Here is a 17090-nt window from a genome sequence, read left to right as displayed (position 1 = left end):
CAGTAGTAGAATACTGGAAAGACCCTAGTTCTCCTGAACCCAAGGTTAGTCTTCCAAAAGTTTACTAAATTATAAACAGAGTACAAATGATAAAGCTTCCCAGGTTTGAGACAGGAAATCTGTGCAAAAATTTGGACAAGATTAAGTCCTTATCTACACTGGCAAGTTTCTGTGCAGTAAAGGCGCTTTCTGCAATGAAACTCCCCAAGCGTACACACTGGGAAACCACTTTGTGCGCAGAAACTGCACTGTTGCAATGCTATTTAAAAAAAAAAAGACACACCCCAACAAGAGGTGTACAGCTTTCTGCGCCGGGCTGCACACTTCTGTTAATGACCCTGCACACTTCTGTCAACACAAGTCCAATGGTAGACTTTCCCCAGTCCGAGCTGGTTAGCGACTGTTTGGTAGCCTTCTGGAGTAGCCACTTTCCACAATGTAATCACCAAGTGCTTCTCCAATGACAGGGCAGCTCTCATTCTCATGTCCTCACCCTGCATAGCTGGGGCGAGCTCATCACACAGTCCCATGAAAGTGGCTTTCCTCATCTGAAAGTTCTGCAGCCACTGCTTGTGATCCCAGATGTGCATGACGATGTGATCCCACCACTCTATGCCCGGCAATCCCCTCCGCCTTCCCAATAGTTAGTGACAGAAGAGGAAGCGATGCCCTGTGGGACAGCTGCCCAGAGTACACCATTCCAAATACCGATGCAAGTGCCGAACACACTGTTGTGCAGGCAGCTGAAAGTGTGAACGCACAACAGCGATTTCCCTTCAGCACTGAGTGGCAATGTAACTGCTGGCAAAGAAACTCTGCTAGCGCAAACATACCCTAAGGCTAATAAGCAGTGAAGATAAGGATTGTGCACACTCTTCTGAATAAAGATTGCTCTGAAAGTTTGCCTTTCAAAATGTTTAAGTGCTCAAGCACTTGCAGGTGTAAGATACTTGTAGGAATTGTCTGGTGGCTTCACCATTGCCATTATTATTAGCTACAAGCATTACACTTTATAGTCTCTTTTAGTTAATAAGAGTCTTTTATGCTCAGGAACTATTCCTGTCCTGCTCAGGTTGACAAATGGAGGAGCATGTGGCTCTCTATCCATACAACAGGTACAGAAGTCACCGAGCAAGTTTTCCTGTACTCAAACTTGACTAGGAGCGGTCATCTCTAAGAGGGAAAAAGTAATTCAGTTCTCATTACCATTCAATCTTTGGTGCCTCTGCAAAAACTGGCAATAATTGGTCTAGTCTATACACTTTGTCCTAAAAATTTCCCAGTCATCGCAGGTGCTAGCCACAAGTGACTATTGGAAATGCAACCACCAAGTGCATTGACCTGCTCCATGCATACCATGAGACACAACATGGTAGTTAAAATACTGGCAGCCACTTGACCACAGTTTTCCCACCTTTGCTACAGTGATGGAACTACATCTATGGTAGAAAAGGGAGTACATTAAAAAGTCTAGTGTAGAAACAGCAAAGGAGGACAATTATTATGGGCAGTTTCTTTTGGTTGGCACAAAGTTTTACATAGGCTAATGAACAACTGTCTTACAGCAAAGGCTCTCTGTCACTACTAATCTGGATCAGATTTGATCCACTATCTTAGAAGTGAAAGGCTCCATATTGAGTTACTGACCTCCATGCTATCCAGTCCTCCAGTACTGAGACTCTGCTAGATTAAGAATGTTATTTGTTATTTTGTTTGCAGTGTGTGAAGTCTGCTGAGTTCAGCATGTATGATCCTAAAATTATAGAAAGTATCTGTGAGATGTTGTATAATACAGCACTCTCCTTGTTTGTTCAAGGGTTAAGGCATGAGACTCAAAGTGAAACTGACTGTTAATGGATTGTAACATAAAAGAAAAAAATTGGAATGTACTGGTCTAGTTTTCTTGTACAAACTGACAAAAATGAAGAACTGAGTTATTAACCACAGAGAAAAATCATACATTAAAGTCTTTATGGTATCCCTTTAAACTTCAGAGTGCATGTTATTTATGCTAGCAAAGCCTCTATTTAATGAAGTAGCACTGGCTGTAAGCTTTTAATCAGTGCTGGCTGCAACATCAGACTCGCTTCTTCCTGCTACAATACATTCTGATAAACCCAGCTGTTAGGAAGAGATTAACTACTAACGATACGCAACAAAGAAATCCAATTGTTATCAAACATGAAGACTCTTGTGTAGAAACATCTTTCCATAGAAGTAAACTTTGGTTCTGGTCAGATGCCTTAATTGTAATAGCCCAGTTTATGGTGGTTTATATTAATTTGAGATGATTTTGGTTTACTTCACCATAGGTAACAAATTCTCGTGAGGTTCTTATGATCCATCAATATGGCAATAGCTTTAAGACAGGAGGATTCATTTACTAGCACCTTCTGAAAATAAAAGTTCAGTGATTAGTTGTGTCTTGGAATAAGACTGGGATTCAGTCTCTCAATCTCGTCCCTGGTTCCCCCCTTGCTTGCCTCTATATTGGCTCTATATCTGATGCAGATTACTTCCCCCTCAGCACCAACTCATCTGTATCAGCTAGCGCAGTGGTTCTCAAACTGTGGGTTGCAACTCTGTTTTACCGGGGTTGCCAGGGCTGGCTTAGACTTGTTAGGGCTCAGGGCTGAAGCCGAAGCCCCACCGCCCAGGGCCCAAGCTCCACTGCCCAGGGCCCAAGCCGAAGCCTGAGGACTTTAGCCCTGAGCGGAGGGTTTCAGTTATAGGCCCCTTGCCTTGGCTTCGGCTCTCTCAGGCAGCGCAGCTCAGGTTTCAGTCTCCCATCCTAGGGTCATGTAGTAGTTTTTGTTGTCAGAAGGGGGCGTGGTGTAATGAAGTTTGAGAACCCCTGAGCTAGCGTGTTGGAAAGGGGATCGAGTCATAACTGTATCCCCTCCTCACCTACTTGCACAGGAGCGAGGAATAAGTGGCCCCACAGAAGTGGCTCCCCAGCTCCTCTACACAGACTGGTGATATGGATCAAAGGACACTTGAATGGGTGAGTAAGGCTGTTCACAATTAAGCCCTTAGGTAGCTGGTAAATCTATATTAAAAATACTTAAGACAGTTTTCTGGTCAGTACTCAGTATTTCCACTTAATGAATAGCAGCTGGATCCCTCTGAAAGCTGCCATTTTGCTAATTCTTCCTCAGAATGCACTTTTTAGTGGGAAGTAGCTAGCGCTACAGGAGAGTATCTGAATAAAAATAAATGTTTGCAGTTGCTGAAAGCTAAAAGATTTTTTAAATTTCCCTTCCCACAACCAATATCCTCTCCCCTCCCTTCAAAGAGTTTATCTTGCAACTTTGAAAGTCTCCAGTTTCCCATTCACTCCAATAAGGAGAATACATCTAACATGTATATCACATCTTTTATCCTGACTATCCCAGAGTTCTACTCCAGAAATAAAGCAATATTCACCCACACTCCCCACATAAGAGATGGGAGATATCTACATGCCAAACTGCAGAGCCATGAGAAAATGTATTTGTCAGGCCCTTTTGACTGTTCCATCTGCACACTGCCCATTAATCCATTTCCCTGCGGAGATGTCTAACATTCCAAACCCCTGAGCAGCTTCAAACAGATGCTGTTTAAAATATTCTGCCACATAAATTGTTTCTCTCTTTCCCCCGTGAACACAGAACCAGATCAAGAGAAGCAACAGTCGGTCCTAGACCAGCAACGGGTTATTTACTATACGTATTACCGTAGCATATAGGAACCCGTGTCACAGCCCAAGACTCCATTGTGCTAGGCACTGTACAAACACAGAACAAAAGAGAGATGTCTAAGGAGCTTACAATCTAAATGCAAGACAAAAGACAACAGATGGATACAGACGGACGGGGGAGCACAAGTAAATGATGAGATAATATTGGTCAGCATAACAGGAAGTAGTCGCAGCCCCTCTGCAGCCTAACAAGTGTCAAGGTTTTAGTAGGTGTTGCAGCAAAGATGAGTTTTCCTATCCATATCGCACAGAATGTCAGGCACCTGCAAGTCTTCGTCAGTTAGGAACTTCACGATCAACTGCACTGCCCTCTGTGATGTCTTCATGACAGTTAACAGAGCATAGGAAAGCAGTGCAGGATCCATCCCTTCTCACAAAGATGCCGCGGTGTACAACAAAGAAGAGCCATTGAAAAAAATGCCACAAAAGAAAGCCGGAAGCCCATGGAGTGCTGGGACAGAAAGCGATGCATCACGGAACAGAGCCCGGTCCCAAAATGCACCACGATCTGCTACACCTTCCCACAACACTTAGCAACAGGACTGTGGGATAGGTACCCACGCTGCATTGCTCACACTGTCAATGATGATGCCCCCACTGTGGATGTGATCTGCTGACAAAGGAAGCAAGTGTGACCATGAAATTCCTATTTCTATTATGTCAACTTTTGGGTGTCGACATCACTTTTTTCGACACAAATTGGTAGTGTAGACATGGCCTTAAAGAGGGATTTGAAGTGAGATAATGAGGTAGCTCTTCAGATATTTACAAGATATGCCTTCCAAACATATGGGGCAGCATGGGGAAAAACATGAGGTGTTTGTTTGAAAAAATTAACAAGAAAGCAATGGAGGCTGGCACCCTAGGCCAATTGGAGGCCAGAACCAACAGCTCAATAGTGAACGTGATAGGATAGCTGGGGTGGGGATAGGCCACGAATGGTCTCGAAAGTGAATATAAGCAGCTTGTGTTTACAACAGAGATGGGGGAGGTAATGGAGGGATGCAAAGAGAGGTAGGTGACTGTCAGAGCAGCTGGCTACGAAAATTACCTTTGGAGAAACTATCTGAATGGATATGAAAAGGACAAGATGGCATTTGTCAAGGCCAGATAGAGGAATATTACAGAAATCAAGATGGGAGCCTAGATGAGAGTTTTAGCTGTGTGGATGGATAGGAAAGGCCATATCTTAGAAATATTATACAGAAAGAATTGGCAATATTTAGAGCAGGTCTACTTATACAGTGCTGCAGCACATCTGGTAAAAATGAAGAAGAGATCTCCCATTGGCATAATAAAACCACCTCAGCAAATGGCAGAAGCTATGTCAGCAGAAGCAGCTCACCTGCTGACACAGCGTTATGCACACAAGCGCTTATGTCGAGGTAGCTTATGCCGCTCAGGGGGGTGGTTTTTTCACACCTGAGTGGCATAATTTATGCCAACAAACTGTAGTGTAGACTCAGCCTGAATGGGAAGGCCCAGAGAGAGGTCCAAGTCAAAGATGATGCTCAGTTTATGGACCTGAGTGACAGGCAGAATGGTGGTATTATCCTCACTAATTTAGAAAGGAGGTAACAGGGAGGGTTTAGGAAGGAAGATTAGAAGTACATCTTTAGCCATGGTGAGCTTGAGTGACAGCTAGACACTCACAAAGAGATGTCAGAAAAAAGGCTGAGATTTTAATTTGGACAGAAGAGGACAGGTCTGGAATAGAAAGGTAGATCTGGGAACCATCATCTTGGAGATGAACTTTTGTTCATGGATGAGATCTCCTTCTACACCTTATCTCTGGGCAAAGAGACAAGGACCAAGGACAGAACACTGTGGAACCCGCCACAGAAAGCTGGAAGGGAGGCAGAATGAGGAAGAGTCTCTGAAGGACACTGTGAAGAAGCAATTAGAGAGGTCAGAGGAGAACCAGAAGAGAACAGAGTTATAGAAGCTAAGGTAGGACAAGATTTAAAGAAGAGCATGGCTAACTGTGTCAAAAGATACTGACACAGAAGCATCATAACATAAGAAAGCCAGGAACACTAATTTTCTAAAGGGGTGATGCATTCGTTTCTAGATTTAGTAGTCTGAGACATATCAGATATTAGAACTGCATCACTTTCCATGGAAGTCACATTTTTAGAGGTTTTTGATTTCTTAGTTATAATTTCCCTCTCCCGCAAGAGCCCATAAAGTTGGGATCAAATTTGTCCCTATATAACTTCATTAAAGTCAGTGGAGTCACACAGGAATAATTAGGCCCATGGTATCGTGGAAGCCTGGATTTATTTGAGTAGAGTATTTAAAAACTTGAAATATTTCTAAAAACAAGTTTTTCTGTATAGTTTGTGTCATATGCAGAGGTTTAACTCACTCTGCCATTTGCAAAAAAGATGGGCATCCTATACTGATGCTGGACAAGCACGCGCACGCTGAGCTACCTCACACATGGGGGTGCATCAGCCAACTGGTTCACAGCACACTAATGATCCTTGCAGAGAAATATTCTAGCAGAAGAAAACAGGACAAACTGTTTTACAAACAGTGCCATGAGTTCTTCAACACCCATGCAAAACAAACAGTTGACAGTCATCTGAAAGACAATGCAGTGATCTACATGGAATTGTGGTGATTTGTGGAATCAGTTTGCACAATCAGAATTCATAAGTTGATCTTGTGAAGTGGTTATGAAAACTGTTGTATCAGAATACCTCTATGTCTACATATAGCCACTTTTGCAGACAAGACTGTAAATAGGTCTCTCCCAGATTAGATAAAATGGAGAAAGATTAATCTTAACGACTGTACTTTGATCAAACAATGAGTAAGTTAAAGAGGTTGGCTGAAACTAGTTTCTCCAACTTCCACAGGGGCAAGGGAAGTGGAGAATGTGGGGAAAAAAATCACTTGAAAGGGAAAAAAAGGAACAGGCATTATTTCATTGGGACAGGACAAGAAGCTCTGGATAGGATTCTGGAGAGAGGAAGGGCACAGACCAGCCATGGTCAGAATAACTGGCTAGAGAGGCTCCCTAACTGAAAGACTAGTTATGCACTCCAGCAGAAAGGACTCTCCCTAGCCCCAGAGGACTCTGACCCAGTCCAAAGAATGCTCAGAAGTGATGAGACAGGGAAATGCATGTAGGCTTTATTATTTTTGTACAGATGTGTGTATTTGTGCAATGGTGGTTCAGAATCCTGTGCAGTCTGTCTGTGATTTGTGTTACACTTAACACATGCCCTTGAAGAGTCACCTGTGGAGCTGGAGTTCTAGGACAGCTCATATTTAAGCTTTGTTCGAGTCTGGGGATTTGGTATCAAGCTCTCAAAAGGGGAGTGCTAAACAGAGGATCTGTGCCCCAAGACGGGGTAGTGCTTGGACTGTTCAGATGCTGGAGTCTTAAAACACTCAGCGATCAGACTGCTGTGAGTGCATCCAGCCAAGTGCCCAAGAGGAGGCATCTGACTAGGTCTGTGACAGGAATTTAATTGCTCTCCTCTGGAAAGATACTCTAGAGCTGTATAAATACTATTAGGGACAAAGAGCTGAGTCAAATTTGCACAAAGTTGGATCTGCAGTCCCTGGAAATAGAAGACCACTAAGCTATCCCTCCACTGTGGCCTTACTTACATTGGATGACCACAGCAGCAAACTCCGCTTGTTAATTTTTTAAGTTATTTAGAACATATTTTAATCAGATTTATTCCTTGTAATTAGATAAAGATATTACCCTTTATATTACGTATTTTTTCTTAAAGACGGTACTTTTATCACCTTTGAGACACTAATACTAATGACACTAAGTACTAACACTTTAAGACACTAATACTTGCTTAACACAGCTTTATAACACATGCCTGGAGATACTTACAACTACACCTCCTAATAAAACAAGGAGGTTAATTGGGGCTGCAGTGAAATAAGGTACCTGCAACCGCACCTCGCCTGACTTACCTAAAATCCACACTGATCTTTGAGTCTAAGCCTGCTGTACACTTACACAATGAATAATTCAGCAGGTGAACTAGAAAAATGAAGCTTAGTACTTTCAATCTTCAAAGCACTTGACCAACATTAATTATTTAATCTCTAAATTAATGAAGTGATCTCTTAACACTTAGAGATTTGAACCTAGCCACCTAAGGACGATAACAATGGTTATCTAAGCAAGCAATAATTGCCGATGACATCTGTAGGATAAGTATAGCTTTTTATACAATATATATAATTTCTAATCCAGGAGAAACTGAAGGATCTATAAAAATCAGTTCCATATACAACCTGATAAGATTAGTAGGTAGGCAAGTGAAAGTTGACTAATATACAAATCAAAACCAGACACATGCATGGAAACTGGATACCCCAATTTGTCTGTTTTGGTAGGTCTTTTAAGAGATTTAATCTAGGCATAGATGCTAGAACATGCACCAAGTTAAATATTATTCCATTGTTTCTTCATGTCAGATAATTTGATAAGGTCGATTGTGAAGAATAGACATTTAACCATGTAATGTATTTTAAAAGGATTTAACTATGGAAATTATAAACCTGTACCTATTAATTTTGTTTTATAAAGTTTCTTCAGCCCATTATAAACAGGCTTCTTTCATTATCTTTTTTGTTGCTATTTAAAGGAGGTATGAGAGGAGTTTTTTTTCCCCTCTTTCCCTCACACACTAGTCTAATGGGGCATAAATTCACCTTTTCATTGAAATCACTGTTTCATTTAGGAGAACAGTAATTGTAGATAAAACTGAAAGTGATTACATCCAGGGTGCATCTGCTTCAAGTAGAAGTCCTGTGAAGTCAGGGTTACCTATTGAGAAGTTTCAGTTGAAGTCTGTGCTTTTAGGATATCATCTCCCTAGCCTTAGGCCCCAAAATATGTAGCTCTAACACAAGAGTGTCATTACGGACAACTTATTCCCCCCTCACCACCACCACGCTGTTCTTACTACACTTATTGGGACTTAAAGATATTATCGCTAAAATAGCTTAAATGCAACCTATTCCCATCTATGTTCTATCAAACTGAAAACTGTATCCATTTTGGTAGGCCCAAGCAATTAATCGTGAAACAACAAGAGGTTTTCCTTAAGCAGACTGCATAATGTTATAGGAAAGAGGATTTCATCTGTATACATACATAAAGTGATCTTTGCTGATTACTTTACAAAGGGATAGGAAGATAAAAGAACATCTTCTCACTTTGCTGAAAGCACAGAGAACTTGGAGCTGTTGTGAAGAGCAGAGGGTCACTCTCTTGATTTGGAAAAGGCTTGGTAATGGGGGAATTTCCTCTTGGCATCGCCAAACTGGGCTTTGTCCATTCCATTGACCTCTCTCCACCTCAGGTAAGTTCTCCTTTTCAGCAGCTTCTCCTAAACAGATGTCTGAAGCCTTGAGATTCATTTTATGAACAGAAAATAAAAAGCCATCACAATGCAGGATATAGGCATCGCTGCTGATCACTGCAGCCTTGTAGAACACGCCCCAGACCTCATGCTTCTCCGTGAGCAGCCAGACCTTGAGGGTTACAACAGGGATGAACGGGGCCTGTTGCCTCTAATACAGACTGAAGAATGCATTCAAGTTGTCATCTCATCCCAAAGAAAGAGGGACAGAAAAAATACAAGGGAAGGAATTGAAAGTATTCAGAGGCAGTCTTAGGGGTTGGGAAGGCCTAGATCAGGTGAGATTCACAAAACTAGGGCTATTTAGTTTGAGAGGAGAACAACCACATGAGAGACTAGGGAGCCAATTTGCAGCAGTGCCAGACCATTCCTGGGTATCCACACCTGCATTCCTTCTGCTACAGAAAGCAATAGGCTGCTGTCAGGTGACTTGTTCTCTACCCTTGACAGCTGCTGCCTGCCCGATGTTCTCTCTCACTCCTTTCTCCTAGATGGCATTAGAGTTCACAGCTCTTTGAAGTGCACAAGACAACATGAAGGGAGTGCTGTTCTGTAACACTGGAGGCAGGGGACAACACATGGGGCAACACTGCAGGGGGGAATGAAAATAAAGGAGGAGAGATCTGCAGGAGGAAAACTCAACGCATAGAAGATACAGGAAAAAACAAGTAGAAACTGAAGGATGCCGAAAAATTAAAAAGCACATGTAAAAACAAACTGAAGGGATTAAAAAGCCCGTGAAACTTGTTACCAAGGATATGGCTTCTCCCCTGTGGGCACAGGCTGCAGCTGTTTGTGGTAAACTTTAATGGGGAAGGATACCTGGCTATGCCGGATATGACCAAGACCATGAGCTTGGGAGGGAGGGAGAAGGGGTCAGGCTCAACAATTCCACTCCAAAGCACCTCTTTCTAGAGCAGTGGTTCTCAACCTGTAGCCCAATCATCACAGAGTTGTGGCCCATGTGACATCCTCAAGGCCATGCAGATAGCACTGGATGTGGCCCATAATGATAAACAGAGGTTGGAGATTCTTATCTTGGGGCACTCTGCATGAAGTTACGCAGTACAACAGCAATAGTCTTAACTATTTTTTTGTTAAATTGAAGACTATTTTTACTCCTGTTTTCTCTTTGTTGGTAGTAAAAATGTTTGAATAACATACCTCAAATAAATACTCTGCAAAGCCCAGTGAGATACTTAGAGAAAGAAAATAAAATCTTATCTTTAGATGTCAAGTCTCCTTACTGACCATTCCTGGTCAACCTGATAGCCTCTTCCCAGCCTGCAGAGAACATGCCTCTATCCCTCACCTAACCTGCTTGTCCAGTCCCAATTGTTAAGAGTTATTACCACATCAGGGTGAGGTTACATGAACAGTTTCACATAAAAGTGTAGGAAGAATTATGGTCTGGAACATATAACATAGTCTTTGTCGCCAACACGAGGATTAGCGTCTTGTCATTACCCCCAGCATTCCTGTCTGCAATTCAGGCCACTGTGACCTCAGCCTCCATAAATATTTCTCACTGGTCAAAATTTGCATGTCTGTCATTCTTGGCTTTCAGAGTTAAGATAATCTAGTGTTAGGGCATGATCTGTTTCTTTTTTAGTGGTCGTAGAAGTAGCAAGGATTTATCAATTTCCCTTGCTATGAAATATATACTGACAGACTGCAGGCCCTGCATCACAAGCACCTTTCATTTTGACAGATCCCAAAACACATTACAAAATATAAACAGGAACCATTTTCAGCAGGAACCATGGCACAGCCACTCCTGGGATGAAAAACAGAAGCTATTTGACAGCACAAAGACACACTATCTAGTTAAGACGGGAAGTGAAGACCTCTGTGTCCAGTTGAAATTACAGAGGAGAGGTTAGGTAGGCAGAATATGACAAACTGGAATTTGGCCAGGGACACCCTGCTTCTGTTAAAGGTAACTGCAAGTGCTCAAGACTTACACTGTTGTCTCATCCAGATTACAATTCTAGTAGCACAGTACAACCTAGCACAATGCAGTGACACGGTATGTCTATATGGCAAAGAAGAAACAATGGCTGGTCTGTGCCACCCAACTCAGGTTCATGGGATTTGGGCTGCAGAGCTGTTTCACGGCTGTGAAAACCTCCAGGCTCAGGCTGGAGCCCAGGCTCCAAGACCTTGTGGAGTAGGAGGGTCCCAGAGCCTGGGCTCCAGCCCAAGCCCAGAGGTCTACACAGCCATCAAATACACCATCAGTCCAATCCCCAAAAGCCGTAGTTGGCTGGCACAGGCCAGCCATGAGTTTTCTTTCCTGTGTAGACATAACCTCAGAGGCTGAATCTACACTGGGAAGGCTTACGAAAGAATTCCCTCTGGTTCATCTAAGTCAGTATTAAAACAAATAGAAGCCCTAACGTAGGCAAGGTTCCAGTGGTCTGAGCTCCTTTTCTCTTTTTCAATAGACCTATGGAAAGCAAAGTCCAGTCAAAACAGTCAAAAAATTATTTTAGCACTGAAACCTTATCTACATAAAGCATCCAGCAGCGCAAGCACTGGTTCAATTCAACTGGTGAGAGAATGGTGGTAATTTTTGGTATGTTTTTCCAGCGAAGACAAGATTGAAGAGCCCCACCTACTGAATCACAGACACTCCTTCCTGCAGCATCTGAAATATCCTTGCAGGCCTTCCTTCCTCAATAGCTTACTAAGCTCTAATATCTAACACATGGATCTGACACTTAGATTAGTACTTCATAGTTTTCCCCCTGTATTCACAGTTACTACCTCCTGTCTTCAAACTGCAACAAGAGATGTTCTTGTCACCCCATTCCAGCAGCTTTTCCTCTGCCAGAACAGCTCTGGCTTTCCACTCAGGCACACATTTTGAAATAAATATTGCAATTAACAAATGAGTTCTGTCATTTCATGACAGTTTTGTTAGCACTGGTTAAATGATGAATAATGTTAAACACTGGAGGTGGGTACAAGGGTAATTTTGTATTACAACTGTATTAGCCTTTATTACTACAGCATGCTGTTCAGAGTATGTGCGCTTTCTTTTTACTTGTAATTATCATGACCAGTTGGGTGCTGAAGGAAACTTACCAAGCCAAATTCAATACTTGGGGTAAGCTGGTGCAACTCTATTGACTTCAATGGAGTCATGCCTACTTACACCAAATCTGCATTTAGCCCAATGTGTGTAGCTTGAAAAAGTGAATGGTTTCCTTCTAGCATTCGCAAAGAACTCCAAAAAATTAAAATCAAACCATATAAACTTGAGCCACTATCGCCAGTTCTCTACACAGTACATATTAAAAACACTCTGGAGAACTACAACTTCTTTCACTCTGATGTTAAACACTTTGCAAATATAAATGCGTTTAGCCTTGCAACACCCACCATAAGTATTAGCCTCATTTTACAAATAGGGAAACTGAGGCACAAAATTTGCCCAGGGCCACATATCAAGTCAGTAGCAGAGCTAGAAACAGAACTCAGATACACTTCTACAAAATATACTCTAGCTCACCACAAGTTGATGGGCTTGCTGCAACAGTGAGTGGATGAAATTCTGCGACCTTTCTTATGAAGGAGGGTACATTACAGAGTCATAATAGTGGTCCTTTCTGGGCAAAAAAATCTATTAACTTTTCACTCCAAATCTGTTCCTTTAGCCATTAGACAACTTTCTCCCTTGATGCGAGGGCCCAGCCTTACAATTTACTGGTCTGCAAGCAGGCCTGAGGCTCCCAAAGGAGTGAAGCCTCACCAGTCTTAACAATGGAGATGGGAAAGTAAGACTGCCTCCCACACCCACATTGCAAGTCTATGCCCCAAAGAGTCAGCTGTGTTGCTTGTGTTTAAAGATAGCCCTGGATGCAAGGCAGACTAAGGCCAAATCTACACTTAAAACTTTTGCCACTACTGTTCTATCAGTTAGAGGTGGTTTTTTTCAATATGACATTTTCAGACCAAATAGAGCCCTAGTGTAGGCACAGTTGTTATAAAAACAAAACAAACACGGTTTTGCCAGTACAGTGTGTTTAGTTCAGGGAACTAGCATAAGCTATACTGACAAAAGCACTTTAAGACCATGTCTACACTTGAAAGGGTTTGCTGGAGCCCTCCCTAATCGACACACAACTTGCACCACCAAGCATAGCTTAAACCAGCTCCCAGGCAGATTAAGTTATAGCCACATGCCAACTTTTTTTTTGCCAATATAACCGCATCTACACAGAGGGCAGAGCTCCATCAGACAGGAGTTGGTGGTGTATAAAAACAAAGGCACCCCCCCGACTGACACAGCTATACCAACAAAGCTTTTAAATACAGACCAGGCCTAAGAAAATGAGCTGCTTCTGCAGAGGCTAAATAAAAGCTTCCCACCACTCTGGGTCATCATGCTTTTCATGCAGTTCAAAGGCTTTTGCTTCCCCTGAATGACCCACACAATAAGGGAGTGTGTTGCGGGGGATCAGGATTTCCCCCAGGGCACTAGTTGCAGTTACCTGCACACAGCCCTAAGCTCTGCTGCAGTCTCCAGCCCGCAGCCCAAATCCTCAGCCACGGCGGCAGCCCCGTCCTCGGCCACCGCCTCCTGCACAGACAGGTCTGCCCTGTGCAGGTTCTGCTTCCAGAGCGCGCCAAAGGAACCCACGTGAAACACGCGCGTGTGCAACTCAGGCACCTCGTACTCCGGCACCGCGCAGCCGGCACTACCACTGCTTCCAGCCATGTTTACAGCACCGCGGGGGGCGAGAGGGAGGGGGCCACCAGGAAACGAGCGCCCACTGCATTGTGGGATTTGTAGTTTCCCATTCTCCTGTCTCTTAGCAACGGAGAGGCTCCGTTTTCAGAAACCCAGCCCCCCGGTTTCCTTGCATTAGGCCGCACAGGCTGCACACAGCAGCAGCAGCCAGCTAAGCACAGTTCTCAGGCCAAAACCTGTGTGACTATTAAATAGTCTGGGAAGAGACTCACTTCTTTTAACTACTTAATGTTTGTCTCTTTTTTCTAAAGTTTCTTTGCCTAGTAAAAACACTTAACAATGAGCACAGCACTAATTTGCAGGCTTTCCATAGAACCAAAATGAGATAGCAGGGGGCTCTCGTGCCATGATGTGTAGGGTGACCAGATGTCCCGATTTTATAGGGAGAGTCCCGATTTTTGGGGTCTTTTTCTTATATAAGATCCTATTATCCCCCCAATCCCTTCCCCAATTTTTCACACTTGCTCTCTGGTCACCCTAATGATGTGGGATATCAATACAGTGCTGCATCTATGGATATTTTTAAAGAAAACTACTACTGGAAGGAGTCGGTTTAATAATAGCTTCCCTCTATTAAAATACCTTTAATCTCAAAACACTTATTATTAGCCTATGTATTTTGCTAGCTTCTAAAGTAAGTGAGGTGCTTTTCAGAGAGTTATAGAGAGAAGGTCCCTGCCTAGAAAAGGTTACAATCAAAAATCCTCAAACTGCAACCTGATCTGTGTGGATGGACTCTTATGCCCAATGTAGAGCCCCCACTGACTTCAGTGGGACACCACACAAATGTGACAGTCCAGCTGTGAGACTCATATTGCAGGATTGCGGCCCACAGAGCAGGTTGTACAAATGGGACCACTCGCAGTAGTAAAGTTACTTCCAGTTGCATGGGTTTACTAGAGTGTGTCAAAATAATGTTTTGAAGGAAATTTCACACAATACATTCCTTTCCTTTCAAATTTCTCTGTATTTATTGGCAAAATAAAGAATTTTGTTTTATCTTGTTGAAAAATTACATGAAAATTTTGAACAAAATGAAAATGTTATGTTTGGCATTTTTGACCAGCCCTGCTGGTTAGGGTTGGTGCCCTAGTAGACAATAAACAAATGATGAGATACAATAGCTAAGGACTGAGCAGTTAAACTAGCATACTTAAAAAAAAAATCTAATGCCTATCTCTCTATTGACCCCTTCCACCCTCATCCTCACAACCTAGGCATTGCCATATGAGATGAGTGGTCATCTAGCAGATGCTTCAGAGGAAGATGCATGAAAGCTCATTGTGGACAATTATTGAATCACCTGCCTATAGGGGAATTTTCTTCCAAGCTTCCATCAGAATGCTTCAGCAAACCACTCTTAGTATTTCTGTGAGAAAAAGACTAGGAACTGTAGGCCATTTGAAAAGAGTATATTTTAGAGTGCAGCTTGAAAAATATACTATTTTCATGACCAAAAGGAGTCAGGAAAGTGGGTCCATACAGAGGTTACTACGTGAAAGGGGCAAGGAATGGAGTGCGGGAGACACACAGTGAGGTTTGTCCTGCAGCTTTGGCAAAGGGAAGAGACTAAAGAGGAATGACAGGAAAAAAACCAACCTTTATAAGCTATAAAGCAGTGCTCAATTCCTTCACTGGCTTCTACTCTTCTCTTCATAGCAGGAGAAGCATTTTGCAGCCAGGTCTTGCAGCTCCGAGACGTTGTAGTAAGGCCCAGGCATGGTGACTAGAGTGTGTGAAGTTCAGACCTTCAACACATTCAATCCGCTGCTGGCATCTGACTGAGTCTTGAGACTCCTAACAGGGCCTTCACAACCTGTCGGCTGCCCGACTGGTTGTACTGCTGGTGCTCTTTTGTCCAGCAAGGAGTGTATTCTTTCTGGAAGCCCGGGGGATACTCTTCTTGGTGGCAGTGGTAAGGAGCCCAATGTATCTGAGAACATTCTGGTGTCATGGGGATTCAGATCACCACTTTTTCTATGGCTTCCTTATAGCAATCCCAGTCGACTCTGGCCAAGTTCCACTGTGGGATTCATTTAGACAGAATCACGGGGATTTTGATGCCAACCTGGATGATAATGGACCTGTATTGGCTGTTGGGGGAGTTGGGAAGTATTTTCCGGGATGCATGAAGCATACTCACACTTTAGTCTTTAGAAACAATGGTGAGGTCCAGATTGTAATTGCATTGCCAATGAGCAGAGTGGAAAGTTGCTTGCTGTTTGAGATCAAAGACCAGTTCCAGATCTTTTGCAGACATCCAGCCCATGTGGTCTTCAGCATTGGCTTCGTTTACTTCATAGACCCACATAGTGTGGTGGCTGTTAAAGTCACCAGCATATAAAGCTGGGATTGGTGCAATTGGGAGTGCTGGCCTTGGCCATTTTGAATTAGGGGCTTTATACATGTTAATATGCAGCTCCTCTATCCTAATGGCAGTGGTGTTGGTGGCTTCTATTTTCAGTTGGGGGGGACATCAAAATCTATGATGATGTTCTTCACATAAATGGCCAGGCCATATTTTGGATAATAGTAGCTAGTCTTGAGGTTGTAACCATGGATATGGTAGCGGCTAGCCTGTTAGTGACATTGGTGACATGGGTTTCTTGGTGCGTAAGGACATCAATGTTATGCGTCTTCAGCATGTTTGCAAGATACTCAGACTTTGCCCAGGAAAGTCCCTCAATGTTAAGTTGGAGGGTCCTTGTTCCAAAACCTATCTGGCATGTAATTGGCCATGAAGAGGACTATTTTCGTGGTTTGAGTTGTTGTGAAGACCTGTAGATCGTTGATCAATGTTCGGTCACCGGGTTGATGGCATTCATCGTGATTTTGATACTGGGCAATAGAAGGCTATGTGTCCACCTGGGCAATAAAATCAGTTTGCCCCAGTTCCTCAACAATGGATTGCCAAAAGGCTAGTACTCACACAGATGCTTTTCAGTGTTTACATGAGTGACGTGCCTCCAATGAAGTCACACAAATTTGCATATGTGGATGATCTTGCCCTGGAAACACAAGTAGTACCTTCAGCAACATCAAGTCCACCTTGAATAGGGACCACTATGGAGGAATATTTCCAGAAATGGAGGCTCAAACCAAATCCTCACAAAACAAAAATCACTGCATTCCATCTTGATAACAGAAATGCTAAGTGCACCCTAAAAGTGATCTTCTGCAGCAA

General features: G+C 42.9%; 1 protein-coding gene across 1 annotated transcript in view; it reads right to left on the bottom strand.

The window, feature by feature from the left end:
• Positions 1 to 13889, bottom strand: part of SNAPC3 (small nuclear RNA activating complex polypeptide 3) — a 39833-nt gene extending 25944 nt beyond the window's left edge. The window contains exon 1 of the mRNA XM_030567244.1: positions 13647 to 13889. Coding sequence (XP_030423104.1) covers positions 13647 to 13873 — 227 coding nt within the window. The 5' untranslated portion in view covers positions 13874 to 13889. The remainder of the gene's footprint in view (positions 1 to 13646) is intronic.
• Positions 13890 to 17090: the final 3201 nt, after the last annotated feature.

The sequence above is a fragment of the Gopherus evgoodei genome, chromosome 6 (assembly GCF_007399415.2).
Source record: "Gopherus evgoodei ecotype Sinaloan lineage chromosome 6, rGopEvg1_v1.p, whole genome shotgun sequence".
Classification (NCBI taxonomy): domain Eukaryota; kingdom Metazoa; phylum Chordata; order Testudines; family Testudinidae; genus Gopherus; species Gopherus evgoodei.
This window is presented reverse-complemented; position numbering and strand designations above follow the sequence as displayed.